A 15,275-nucleotide genomic window follows, 5' to 3' on the forward strand; every position below is an offset into this window, starting at 1 on the left:
AAGGCCAACAGTATGAAATAAAACTTGATCAAAGCTATTACAATGGTTTTAATTTTAATATTTCTGAAAGAAATTGCCTCTGGGAATCTTGTAGATGCGCACATTATGATCAACAAGTATTGGTTGCCTGTCTAAGTCTTAAGTAAGAAACCATTATTCTGCTAAATGGTTCGTCAAATGCAGGAATAGGTTGCAGATGAGCATTAGGTATCTTCTGATTGGGTTTTCCTACTATTTGATAAGTGACTTGATCTACAATATTTAGAAACATTACTTTTAATCTTTGGTCAATAAAAATGACTCAGACCTTGCGACAAGTCTTACTGATTTCTAAGTGGGAGTTTCATCAGGTAAACTAAGAATTTCCTCTCTGTACAACCTTGGAATGACAGTCTGATAGCACACTGAGCGCTTTTCACCAACTGATACCTCAGGTGATCTACATTTTCTCATAAAGACCCCATTTTCACAAAGTAACAAACTAGGACTTGTATGGCTTTAATGTCACTAGTAGCCCTCTGAAACAAACAGATCTTAGGATTTTGTTCCTATTCAGCACTGAATTATTGTCTTTTGTCACCCTAATTAGAATAGAGATAATGAGTAATAAAAAGAGGATCACTGTGATCAATATCATCTATTGATTGATCAGTGCTAGGAAGAAAAGTGACCTTATCAAAAGACTGATCAATAAATGTGTCAGCTCAAGGAATAATTTCCTGATAACATCATTCTTAAGAGCTTTCTTTGCCATAGCTGTAGTAACTGCACAAGCAGGATACACATCAGGGATTCAATCTCAATAGGATCAACTTTTTAATCCAGACAAGAACTGTCAGTAATAACTCTATTAACCACAACCTTATCTCCAGCTAGGTTGTTGTTGTTGTTGTTCTGGGGTTTAACGCCATTTTTTCAGCACAAGATAGGCTATACATGGCGGCCAGTATAACTGATGGAGGAAGAACCCTGGAAAACCCACAGAAGAACCACCGACCCACGAGAAGCTACTGGCAGGCTTTCCCACATACCCATGCTAGCCGAACCTTGGACTCAAACCACACAGACAGAGGTGAGATGGCAGTGATCCGGAACGGCGAGCACTCTAGACCACTCAGCCACTCGGGGCCCCTCTCCAGCTAGGTCAATGCATACTTATAAAGAGTATCTCAATCAGTAAAGAAGTCACTTCTCCAACAGTCATAGGTCCAGAGACAAAAGTCTGATGCAGAATTGACAAAATGGAAAGAAACGTTCACAAATTCACACACTTTCACCAGAAGAAGACCTCTCAGACAAAGGCAAAGTACATGATAACAAAAGACTCTGAAAAGCTTCCATGTCACTTAATGTTTTAATGGGGATAAGCTTTTCAGAATCATGAATAGTGATATAGAACCTTTTGACATAATTGGTTAAGATTTCTCCAGAATTTAATCAGACTTGGGGTTTGTTGGACACAACGAATTTGTTTTCAATACAAGACCATGACCGTGACTTCTTTTAAATAAGAGCATTTGGAATAACTTTGTCTTTATTCTGTTGCTTATTTTTCAACCTGTAGCAATCTGAAATGATTTGCCCTTTTCTTTTTAGAATAAACTCACATAGGAATAGGTAAAGATTTCTGATTATCAGATGTTTGATTTTTAAATCACGTACCAGATTGAGATTTGGAAGTACTTGTATCAGACTTAAATGATTTTTACCAAAATAATGCTTAAATGAAGACTTGTTGACAAATGAAACTTTGGGAGTCAAGCAATAATCATGACATGTGCAATTAGCATTTAAACACTTTTTACTCATCAAGATAGGTCTTAACATCACTAGATGCAGTTCTTGAACTCTTAAATTATAATGAGGTGCCTGAAGTTTCATAATCTTGATCAGTCGTCTTGGCTGAGAAACACTGATCAGATAGTTGTTCTTTTTCCCCATCCAAAATCACCATAGGTTTGTTCAGTTTCTTTTCTACAATTCCTAAATGTCTGTCAATATGTCTCAGGTAGTAACTTTTAACCCTTGAAGATACATTCGTAAACTTCATCATAAACAGCACAATGCAATACCAATAGTGAAATGTAGATAACTTGAGTTCTGTCAATAAGTGCACTTTGCAGACATGATTTTTCTCTTTTAAAGTTGAATTCCATTTTTTTAATACTTGAATTAATCTGATTTATCTCGATATAGTCACTTTTATATATTGTCTCTGATCCGGTTTTTAGAAACAGGCTGTCCAGTCCCATTCCAAAATGATCCCTGTAAAATATTTATTCTGTATATTATTTAACACACAGTTGTTATAAAGACAATTCTGATTGGTCAAAAGTTTCTACTCATCCAATGATTCTTTGTGTAACGGAAACTGAAAGAAATAGAAAGAAAGAAGCATGCTTGCAAAACTTGGCATCCTAAATTTTTAGAGAGACCAGGAAACATAAAGGTTTGAAAAATGTGTAGAAATGGGAATGGTTCAAGCAGAAAGTTGATGGAAATGTAGTTGGTCATTTCATAAAAACACTGAATGCCAGAGGACTGGCATTTTATGATCTTTGCAAGAAGGATTTGAATTAGGCTAATCGTGGTTGGAAAAGTTGGAGCAGCACTCCAAAAGATGCAGCATACAGAGAAATTGAATATCAGAAGCTCAAATTATGGCCAATACAAAGAAAAGCTTGAAGAGAAAAAAAAATCAAAGATTGAACACCGAGCCAAAAAGTCTGGTGAAAAAAAGAATGCTTAAGAAATCTTCGCCAAGGCTGTGAAAAGAGCATGACTACCATGTCAGTATCAACAGGATGACAGGATGTGTACAGTCAAGGAAAAGACAAATGAATTTATGGGATTCTTTGTATATAACTGATGTATTTGGTTGTTTTATTTTACAGATTTATTATGAAAAGAGAAAACTGTAATATGATATTTGTTGCAAAAATTGATAAATTATTTTGACTGAATTACAGTGTGAACACTAACATGCACATGAGATATCATCAGCAAGTTGATGTGACAATGAACATTTTGAAATTCTTCAAGTACTGTTTAAAGTTTTGATAAGTTTTTATTTTTTATATGATGCTATATGTTATGATAATAGGGTCTACAAGAAACTGATTTGTATGAGTACAAAATGCATTTTTGGCTGGAGGCTCCAGCCCTTGGATCCCCAGGTCATGGGTGCCACCCCTTGAAACCCCATTCAGGGAGGACCCCCAAACCCCATTCAGGGAGGACCCCCAAACCCCATTCAGGAAGGACCCCCAAACCCCATTCAGGGAGGACCCCCAAAACCAGCTGCACATTTTTTTCATTTTTTTGTAGGAGGACCAGTATCATGTCTAACTTTGTAATAATTAAGTCCAATACTCTCTTGACCTTTTAAAGTCTTCAGGAATTTTCTCAGAGTGAGGAAAGTATTTATCTGCTTCTTTTGCTAAAAAAAGTGGTACTAAAGTAATATTTCTGGCAACATCAAAACCTGAAATTGTGTGTAAGTGGGTGAGTGGGTTTCCATCTGCCAGTTTTAATTCATTTATTCTGTATTATATCTCTCTCTCTCTCTCTTTTTCTCTATCTCTCTCTCTCTCTCATCTGTTTCTTTTCTTTTTCTCTCTGAATTTCCATTTCTTTTCCTGCTCTCTGCATCTGCATTTGCTTCTCTTATTGCATCTGCATTTGTAATTCTCCCTTCCATCCACTGTCTCTCTCTCTCTCTCTCTCTCTCTCTGCATTTGCCTCACCATTCCTCTTTCTGAATTTGTATTTCAATTATTTCTTTCTGAATCTGATTTTTTTAATCTGTAATTTATTTAATTCTCCATCAAAACCAGAGACAGACTTCCCAATCAAACCCAAAGCACTTTCATCAAGAAAACTTCCTTTCACACCAAAATACTGAATCAGAATATTCTATATCACTTGTTTTGTTAAAGATGCTTTTGCTTCAGAAAGATTGTAATGTGTGGCAAGCACAAGCAGACTCCTGAGACCATTCCTGGGTCGGATTTAAAACAAAAGTTCTCCACTTTAGATGATATTTTGAGGGCTTGTTGGTTTCATGAAAGATTTCTCAAATGGATGAAATTAAAATCTTTACAAGGGATAATGAAAACTCCAAAAGAAAGTTAATATAAGTTTAAAAGACAATTTGTAATAACTCTGAAATGTTTTAAACAAATTAAGATTGCAAACAAGCTTCCAAATTCTTGTTATAACTCTGGATCTTACAGTATTTATCAGAAAGGAAGTGAAACCAACAATTTAAGTAAAATGAACAAATAATTTATTTTCTCCTAGTTACAAAGTAAAAATTTAAGAGATACTTAGTCTTGTGAATTAAATCCAAAATAATCATAAATGTCCTCACTATAGAATGTTCTGAATGAATTCCAGTAATCTTCATTGTCATTGTATATATAATGTTTCCTACCTGAAATATTCTCAGCATGTTTTTAATTTTCTAATGTTTTTTTTTCTAATTTCATGGTGTTTGTTTTTGTAATAATATTATTATATGTTTTTTATCTTGTAGGTGTTGTCTGATGTTGTAAAGCTCTTAGAGCTTTTAAAGATTAGGCGCTATACAAAGTCCTCATAATTATTATTATTATTATTATTATATATATATATATATATATATATATATATATATATATATATATATATATATATATATATATATATATATATATATACTGATTATATACAGTGTATATATATATATAAATAAATGCAATAAACTAGCAATCAACAGTGCAAAACTAGTATCTAACTAGCCTGAACGCTTTCAACTCTGAAGTTTTGTAACCATAATGGTTTTTCACTTTTTTGTTGGTTTGTCTTGTCTATGTTTTGTATTTGCCTTTAAAAAAGACTAATTTACAGTTGAAAGCGCTCAGGCTAGTTTTGCATTGTTCATTGTCAGTTTATTGCATTTATCTTAATCAATCCCTGACACACATGATCCCTTGCTGGATCCAGTGCACTTGAAAGGACTGTTTTTCACCATATAATTTATATGATATATATATATCAATTTCGCAAGAGAATGTTATGGAAAACTGAAATTTTTGATTGAAATTCTAATTAACAGCTCGTTTACTACTAACCATGACAAAGGTCAAGTAGGCAAAATCACAGTGCTCAATTACATCATGACAAAATTTAGGTACAAATATACATAACACCTTCCCTCATAAAGAAAAGAAGGATTTATACCATAACACCAACTATTCTCTTATGATGAGGATAAATGCCAAAATTACATATGCTTGCTTAAGGTATTTCCTTGAATTTTTTGTTATGATTTGCTACATTGATAATTTGCATTGCCTTATATACTCCAACATATCAAGTCTAATTGGAAACTGCTAACAGATCAATTTATTGTGTTTTATTATTAATCAGTAGAACAAAAACAACATAGACCCTAATCTGCTGATACATTGTGCAATGGCATATCAGAATCTGTGTTGTTTGCAGATGGACTCACAAGCAAGCACATGTATATGCAGTACTTATAAGAATTTGTTGAAGTTACATGGTAAGCCTTTTACCTTCAGTGTGATTAAAAAATTCAGTCGTAAAAGGTTATTATCTGCTACATCATGTGTATTTCTAGCCCTGTGTTATGAACTGATATCCTAGTTAGGAAGGTGACTGTTAATTATAGTTTGGAATGAACATGTAAGTATTTGCCTGGTACACTTCACCAGTGATTTAGAATCTAGTCTTTCTGGTAAGGCTGATGGGGATAATTGAGTTTTGGATAAGTTAATGATCAGAGATATTAAGCTGCAGAAATGCAGATTTTTATTTTAACATCAGCACTTGTAAATATAGTGCCTAAATCATTCAAAATTTTGCATAACTTAAGTATGACCTCCCTGATATTTCTGGTATATATTCTGTAAAGCACAGAACTTGAGCATCATTAAATTTTAGCTGATTTTTAATTGCAACATATTAAAAACAGATTTCTGTGAAATATCATTGGACAAAATGTACATTATTTTGTAATACTGCTTCTGTGGTCTAGTGGTTAGAGCATCTGTCTCAGATGCGGGAGGTCTTGGGTTTGATCCCCAACCAAATCATACCAAAGACTTACAAAAAATGGTACTAACAGCTGCCTCACTTGGCGCTCAGCATTAAGAGGTTAGTGTTAGGACTGGTTGGCCTGGTGTCAGGATAATGTGACTGGGTTGGGCATCATGCTACATGTCTGCAGGATGATGGCCCAGTGCTAGACATCACTATAAACTGCCACACTGCAGACATCGTAGCGATATGACTGAAAAATTATTAAAGCTACGTTAAAAATTCAAATCAAACACACACACACATTATTTTGTGGTAATACCAGTACAGTTCATTTTTTTCTTCCTTCTGTAATCATAGTATGTCAGTTGGCTGTCCATTTTTCCTTATGTTAATTTGACAACCTGCTGTCTTCTTTTGGTTGCAGATTTCCAAAACTATCATTTATTTTTTTGTTGCTATTTTATCTCGTACACATTTATGTTTTTTATCACATAACTTTAGGATCAATAACATTTTCACAAGTATTAATTTAGTTAATGAATTCACATGCTTACCAATATCGTATGATTTATATTACATACACAAACTTGATTATCTAAGTCCTGAATATCCAAAACATTCCCAGCATTCCCAGTTCATTAGGTTTTTACTGTGGATGTTGTACGATTGGCTTTGCTTAAATTTCCGTTGGACCTACAAACATGGTGGAGATACTAATTTAAAGATAAATGTTTTGTAAACAATGCCATAAATGATGTTTGGTTCTGTGCAAGAACTGATTCACATATAAAATGGCTTGATTTCAATTCAAGTTTTATTACATGTGTTCCTACTTCTTCTAGGTAAGGCTCCATTGATTTTTGGCTTATCAGTACTTACAAGTTCATGTCCCCAATACTGCTATTTACAAAGTTTTTCACCTATTGAAAAAGTTGAATTTTTATCTGTCTACATTGAGTTGCTTACGGAGGAAGTTTGCATTGTATGGATCACATGACATCACTAATATAGAATTTCATAAATCCATGCCATTATTTGTTATATTATACATCACAAGGATACATTGAAAGTCATTGCATCCTATAAAGTGTTTAATGTTTGAGACATCTTGTTTTACTCTAGTCTAATTTATTTATGTTTATTGAACAGTCACATTTTGCAACACTGTTAATGTTAATAATTTGTTAAAATTCATTCCAAATTTAAATCATTTTGTCCAACAGCCGCCTTTGTTGGATGGTTTTAGTGTTTGTATCAAATGAATAATACTGGACTGTGTACTTGAAAGTCATTTGACTTCACTTATAAAATCATTCATTTTATGACTGAACGTTTTGTACATAATGAAATTTATTTTAATTTTATTGATAATTTTAATCATTTTGTTCACTAAGGCTTGAAAAAGAGAAGTCATTTATAGTTTCACTGAGTTTAACACTCAGGTAAGAAGCACTTTAAAATGTAACACCTTATAAAGCAAAACATACTTTTTCTTCCAGGGTGGTGGAAAATGGTGTAGAAACAGTCACAGTAGAGGAAGATGGAATTATGAAGTCCCGACTTGTAAATGGTGAACATCAAATGCTTACCAATCACTGATCCACCTTAACGGGACCATTTTGTAATGTCGATACAACCCAGACATTATCTCACGGAAATGGGGAATATTGGATTCGGAATAATATGATGCCTACATTTACACATTACTAATGATTTGTGCTAAATCATTTACACATAATAATATTCTGAAGTGTTATTAGCTGAGCATTTCTGAAGATATGGCAAAAATTTATATGTCTTCACTTAATGACAGAAAGTCTGATTTTTATCTCTTTTATTGTCTCAAATGGTTACTTCATCATTATTTTCTGATTGTGCATTGGTCATTTCCTGATTGCTTTGATGTGAAGGAGAGTGATCACATTTTAATCGCATATGGAAATACACATGTAGATAAACAGAAAAAGACGTATTAAAAACATGACAGATAGAACATGAAGCAAAAAATGGTGATTGTTCCGACTCAGATAATTCAACCTTAGATGGATATGCACATTGGTTTGAATAATGAAGTGAGAGACTATCATTCTGGTTCTGTTTTTGCCTTTACCATATTGTGGATCAAGTAAAAGAAAGGGTTGGTTTCTGATTTTTTTAATTGAAATGATGAAGCTCAGTTCTCATGTTATTTAAAAATACGTCGTTGTGAAATTTTGTTTTATAAGTTAGATTGGATTGGTTTCTTTTGTTTCAGCTTGAATTTTATTAGAAAAGCCATTTATCACACCTATTTCGGAGATGGAACAGAAATTTGCCTTCATAGATCTATATTGACTTTGTTCAAATTAATAGTCATGGCATAGCAAGAATTTAGGTATTATTGTTGTGATGTTGTAGCAGTTTCTTTATTTATAACTTTTTTATAAAACAGTTCAAAAATTAGCTCTCCATTTCATAAAATTTGTATATATATTGCAGTTGTTATTTAAAAAATTAAACAGAAATGAATCCTTTCCTCTTGTAAAATATTTGAATTGTATTACTCCCCCAGCTATAACTTTAAAAAAAAAACATGAAGTTATCAATGGAAACCTTTAGAAACATTTCCTGTTGAGGTCAATTTTTTATATTATTATTTTAAATTGTTGATTGTAGTTGTCTAATATGAAGAAGAGTAGGAAAATTAACATTTCTTCTCAGTTCTTCAGTATTTACTCCTATAATTTACAAGATCAGACTTGCACATCTAGGATGTTGATCGTAACGTACATTTGCATTGATTAGATCTCAATTGTAGGTGGTTTGCTTCAGTTTACAGGTCATATTGCTTTTGTACATTGTGTATAATTTCACATATCAGGACAGTCAGTAACTAAATATTGTTGACTATAGACATCTTAATAACAGAAATGAATAATTTGTTCATCAGGAAGGTTTTGATCTGTTTCACAAAAATGAAATCTAGATTTCAGGGTACAGTAAGGCAGTCAGTCATTGATTGAGTTCTTCAGAAAGATTGTAAAATTGACATTCCCTTTTCTGCATTCAGAATGTACTTAATTCAATTCTTTGTTTGAAAATATAAATCACTATAGAAGAACTGGTCATATTAATTAAAATCTCAATTTTACGGAGAATATAGATGCAGTTAATGTTTAAAAGCCACACCATTTAAATGTACTGCTCAGTTGCAAACTATGGTACCAATGAACTCCTTCAAAGTATTAACATGTTTCGCAAATTACTATCTGTGCTTTGGTCGAAAACAAATTACTGAAACAATTGAAAACCTACAATAGGATGCAAGCTATTGTAATTTAAGAAATGTATTTTATTACTATGTGTTTATTTGCAGTTTATTTCAAGCTAACAATAGTCACCTTCCTTGAACTGTTTTAATATAACCAGATAGCATATGTAGAAAGCCAAAGGTTTTTAATTGGAGTAAATATCATAATACGCTGATTACTGTATATTGCTTTGAGTGAAGTTGATTATGTAAGTGACAGTGTGAGTACGTGTTATGACTGGCTTTGCAGATTGTCTGTATTGTACAAATAGAAACAATTATTAGATCGTTTTTGCAGACTGTAATGACATACCTTAAGCAAGGGAGAATATTAGTAAATTGTAAATGTTACTGTCTTATCATCATTAAAGTTTAATTTGAAGACGAATCTGAAATTTGTTTATTTTCCCTTTATACTGAGTACTTATCCATTTCCATCTATTGTATATACTTGATTAGAAGTCTCAACAAATTGGAAACAACATTGACCCAGATCTGCAATGACATAGTACACCAGTAGAACTGGGCCAAGTTCTGCCGATTACACTCAACAAACTGCACAGACCAAGATCTGCTGGCACGTTATATAATAGCAGAGCTGAACCTTTACAGTTTTCAATTGGACTTGTAAATAAGAATATTTGGTATGTCTATTGTACGCTCATAGTGGGTTATTTTTGCAATGGATAAATATTAGCAGTTTTGTGGTCTTAGATTTAGATAGAAAAATAATGGCAGTCAGTATATATTAACCACTAGATAATGTGGCCCACATTTTTGTATCATTTTGTGAAGCTTTTAAATAAATTGCTACATAACAATTTTCCTTTTCATCTAATCAGAATGCTTCCATAGTCTCCACTTTTAGCATATATATGGTAAAATAATAGTGATAGATTATCTGAAATGAACTTTTCTTCCTTCTTTGGAACTGACAAATAAAATTAAAGAATAAATTAATTACTACCTTGAAACCATGAAAAAATACCTAGGGACTGTGGTAACCTATCCACATTTATGGACAGTATTATGGACTGTTCATGACACATTCTTCAGTTTGGTTGTTGTTGTGGGGTTTAACGCCATTTTTCAGCACACAATAGGCTATACATGGCAGCCAGTATTAATGGTGGAGGAAGAACCCGGGAAACCACCGGAAAGAACCACCGACCCACGAGAAGCTACTGGCAAGCTTTCTCACATACCCACATTGGCTGAATCTTAGACTCGAACCGCCGCAGACAGAGGTGAGATGGCAGCGATCTGTAATGAAGAGCACTTTAGACCACTTGGCCATTCGGGGCCCCTCTTCGGTTTAGTTAAACTTGCATACCAAATGGTATAAAAAGTCTTTAGAGTTCCGTTTAATAAATGTTGCCTTGTAAATCCTTTTTGTTAGCACTACTCAGCTGATAAACTTTTCTCCTGCCATTTGCTTGCATAATGATTTCCAGCTATGCGGTAATTAAAATGGTAAATGTTAAGCTTTTCCTCTGTCAGGCACATGCATAATGATTTTCAGCTGTGTGGTAATTAAACTTGTAAATAGCTCACTAGAATCTCTTGTGATGCAATAATTGATTGAAAGATGGCACCTTGGGGACAGTCACAATATTCCATATATCCTAGTAAACTAATATGTATTTTATTTATTACCACATACAATGTTAATATTTAGTCTGCATTATGAATCTATTGGCTGCCATTGTTAGCTATGTATACCACATATAATGATAGAAGTTACCTCCCTTAGTACCTACTTTCATGCTGAACAACTGATAGATCTACATTGCTTAATTATTAAAATCTAGCAGTCTCTCAGAGAAAAGTTGTGACTGATGATAAACACACAATAACTCTTGATTAGTCTTGTCTTCCCATCTAGACATCTGTACTGGATACCATCCTAGAAAGCTTGTCACAAAGATTGCACTAAAGCCACTTGGCAGAGACAAATAAAATTTCATCACCATGTTTGTTTGCTGTGTAAGATTAAGATTACCTGATAAGATTCTCTGGCTGTACAACCGATGTTCAAATTGTTCCAAATTTTTTTATCTGTGTTGACTGGAACAGTTTTGACAGACACTGTAAGCACAGGTGAATGCAGACCACTTTAGGTACACAAATGAAATTTAAATAGCCATATTTTATATTCATATGTAGAGGTCCTGTTTGGATTTTCAGACCATTACAATACCGTTTCATTTTTTCTACATATTGTTTGGACATGTATCTTTTGACAAACACTTTCTTTGTATGAAGAAGTGAAAACTTCATAAGATGAACAAATGAAATTTAACAATAACACTTGCATTCACATGTAGACGTAGAGCCATATTTCATATTTTTTAAAGTTTTCAGACAACCAGTGCATGATCAGCTAGGTACCATTCAGTGAAGATCTTCAGGAATCCTGCAATTATTAAAAATAATCACTGTGATCAGCCAGTTGCTTGTCATCATAACCTGAACTGTTCAGTGGTGGAAAATGATATTGTTTTTACTCAGTTCAGATTATTGGTAATCATTTCTTTTGTCATTTAATTCTTTCCTATCCAGATGGGTCATAGTTCAGTATAATATCGGAACAGGTTTTCATATGTTTCAAATGATAATAACGTAACAGTTCACTGTTGTTTGAATAATTTCCTGAAAATGGATTTTCTGTTGGGATCATGATATCTTACAGAAACCAGACTGCACCAGTTGAAATTTAAATAATGCTTTAGTAAATAAGTGTTTATATTATTTGCTGTCACGATCATTGCAGCAAGGTTGATTCTGATCAGCTTGTAATACAGCTATGCATTCGTGGCATGCACCAAGTTCTTTGTTTTCAGAATCATCCTCGGTCTATATAATCCAGTATAATTATGTTTCCATATAGAGACAGAATAAGGCATAATGACTTTCAGCTTTATTAGACCTGACAACTTTTATGAGAGAGAGAAAATGTGCAGTGCCATTTTACATTTTAAACACTTTGATGGAATTTTTTTATTTTTTCACACAAGGAACAAGTTATCACTAGGCACCATCCCTCAGTCACCCTATGGTCTTGGGTCATGGTCTTGCAAAATTTTTATATCTTATTGGTAATTTTAATTTATTTTGTAAAATTTGTTTTACATTCCTGAAATGCTCTGAATAATAATAATAATAATAATAGTAATAATAATAATACTTTGACACTTTGTTTTTTTTTATCAAAATGCTTTTCTTTTTGTATCACCGCTTCAGTGGCCTGTTGGTTAGAGCATCTGCCTCAGATGCAGGAGGTCGTGGGTTCGATCCCCGGCCGAGTCATACCAAAGACTTACAAAAATGGTACTAACAGCTGCCTCACTATGCACTCAGCATTAAGAGGTTAGTGTTAGGACTGGTCGGCCTGGTGTCAGGATAATGTGACTGGGTTGGACGTCATGCTACATGTCTGCGGCATGATGCCTCAGTGCTAGACATCACTATAAACGGCCACACTGCAGACATCTTAGCAATATTACTAAAAAATTGTTAAAGCTACATTAAAAATCCAAATCACACACTTCTTTTTATATCAAAATGATTTAATTTTCTTCAGGATTACATTTTAAGTGATAGAATGTGAGTTAATGGAGAAAGTATGATGTAGTTCATCTTTAGCATCCTAATTGATGAGAGTACAGTCATTTCAAACACTGGTTATTTATGTCAGAATCGTTGAACTGACCATTTATTTGAACAACTAATTTTCACGGTGATATGTCAGTGGAAGGCCAATCATGCACTGCAGAAGTTCCTTTTCAGTAAGTTGTCCGTTTCTCTGTTAGGAAGGAGGTTTCATTACAGGTTTGGCAGTGTTTGCGCAGCAGGGTTGATGGATTGTAAAGTGATGTAACAAAGTTATAAAAGTGGCGTAGCAAAATGGTTCAAGGAAAAAAAAAAGTCCTCTTTTGATCAGCACTCAAAGTATGGACAACAGATTAAATTTGTGTACTTCTCAAGCATAGAAAAACATTCCTTTCCTAAAGGAAACTTTTGAAGGCACACTCAAAGACTTGCAGTTTAAAATAAATCTGCCAACAGAGTAGCTGAATTGAAGAAAATCCAGAAAGTTAGGGACAGTCCTTAGCTGAAAGTCCGAAAGGTGCATGACATTAGATGGCTGGCATTGATGATGCACTTTATGCAATTTTTGCTCCTGTGAATTATTTCAAGGAATAATAAGATGACAAAAGACTTCTTTAATAAATGGATAGACTACAGATTTGTGGAATGCATGAATATTATGGTGGATATCAACACCGCTTAGCACAGCTATAGATGCTTTTACAGTAATCAGTCTTGGATACAGCTCCTTGCAGCACTTGATATTTTGAATTCGAATTTTAGTGTTATACTGTAATAAAAAAACACATGCATTTAGTGTTATACTGTAATATATAGAATACAAGATATACATTTTAGCTTTCTACTATAATAAACAGAACACGTGCATTTAGTCTTGTACTCTTGTACATAGAACACATGATATACATTTTAGTGTTATACTGTAACATACAGAACATGTACATTTTAGTGTTATACTGTAATATACAGAACACATGTTATGCATAGAGTGTTATACTGTAATTTATGATACACTCAGTTTTTTCTCCATTAACTTTCCATTTCAGAATTATTCAGTTTTTTACGATATTACACTCACACGCAACTTCATATTGAACTCGCCTGTGTCCAATAGTTTATTAGGAACTACTATGTAAACAAATCATGAAAACTCTTGTAGTAGGCACTTTACATTTTGGTTGATTACATTTGTTTCTGAAGGAACTAAATGAGATGTTTCGTGTACTGCCACATACCAGCTGCTTTGGCACATTTCACTTTAACTTTTTTGATAGAATGTTTTGGATTTAGGCTAGCTATAGACCCCAGACATGGTCCTTACAAATAACATGCAAGTAACAAGGCATAAACTGTCTTCTTTAGCTGGTAATAAGAATGGCAAAAAATACACTTAGTTTTGCATCCTGAATTTCCTCAAAATGTACTTTCTTAGTTCTGCAAATCCAAATTATATGAATCGTATTATGGGTTCTCAGTCTTGATTACACATTTCAACATTGTACTGTAATTTCGACTATATTCCAAGTGCAATTAAATCCTTCTTACTAGACTCAAAATGAAATAAACTTTAAATTCTATAATGTCTTTTTAATTATTCACTTGAAAGACTTCATATTTATCCCACATTTGTGTTTTCAAACAGTCAGTGACAGAACAGAAACACTTGCAGATGTCAACATGCTTCTCCCATGCTGCTTCAGTCCAATGTATTTCATGTAGAATTGGCACAGATAAATCCAGTCCATAATCATGAAATTTCGTATAATCTACAAAAATACCAAAATCTATTCATTCTAATGGAAAAGTTGTTGCAATGTGCATTCATTCACAATATGACTCCAAATTTCAATTTTAAGTAGACCAAAGCACTATTTTCTTTCTGAAGTTATGTCTAGCATGTGACTAAGTTCAGATTTATCTGGGCAGAATTATGTGCACATTAATAATGTTGTTGTGTAAGGATGAATCTGCACTTGTGCATTTAGTTTGTAATGCAGCATACATTAAGTTACTTTGTTTCGTGTGTGTAATTTTATTTACATAATTAAGCCTTAGGTAGAATGAGAAAATGAGCATATAATAAAAAGGTTTCTGCATTTGTATGGGAAAATATGAACTTGTTGGATGCATATACTGTACTCCCAAGGGCATGCAGTATTTCCATCCAAAAAAGTCATTCACATTTTCCCATACAAATGCAGTAACCCATAAATACAGAACAATATGCATGGAGTGTTATACTGTAATATGCAGAACATGGTATTCATTGAGTGTTATACTGTAATATTCAGAAGGTGATATGCATTGAGTGTTATACTGTAATATA

At 33.3% G+C, this 15,275-nt stretch overlaps 1 protein-coding gene across 5 annotated transcripts in view; it reads left to right on the forward strand.

The window, feature by feature from the left end:
• Positions 1-9,719, forward strand: part of LOC149779434 (dnaJ homolog subfamily B member 6-like) — a 76,484-nt gene extending 66,765 nt beyond the window's left edge. For all 5 annotated transcript variants that reach the window (XM_089940094.1, XM_089940098.1, XM_089940096.1 and 2 more), the window contains one exon: positions 7,548-9,719. In XM_089940094.1, the coding sequence (XP_089796220.1) occupies positions 7,548-7,647 (100 nt within the window). In that variant the 3' untranslated portion in view covers positions 7,648-9,719. The remainder of the gene's footprint in view (positions 1-7,547) is intronic.
• The last annotated feature ends 5,556 nt before the right edge of the window (positions 9,720-15,275 follow it).

The sequence above is a fragment of the Sinohyriopsis cumingii genome, chromosome 17, assembly GCF_028554795.1.
Source record: "Sinohyriopsis cumingii isolate HCF-2022 chromosome 17, ASM2855479v2, whole genome shotgun sequence".
Classification (NCBI taxonomy): Eukaryota; Metazoa; Mollusca; class Bivalvia; order Unionida; family Unionidae; genus Sinohyriopsis; species Sinohyriopsis cumingii.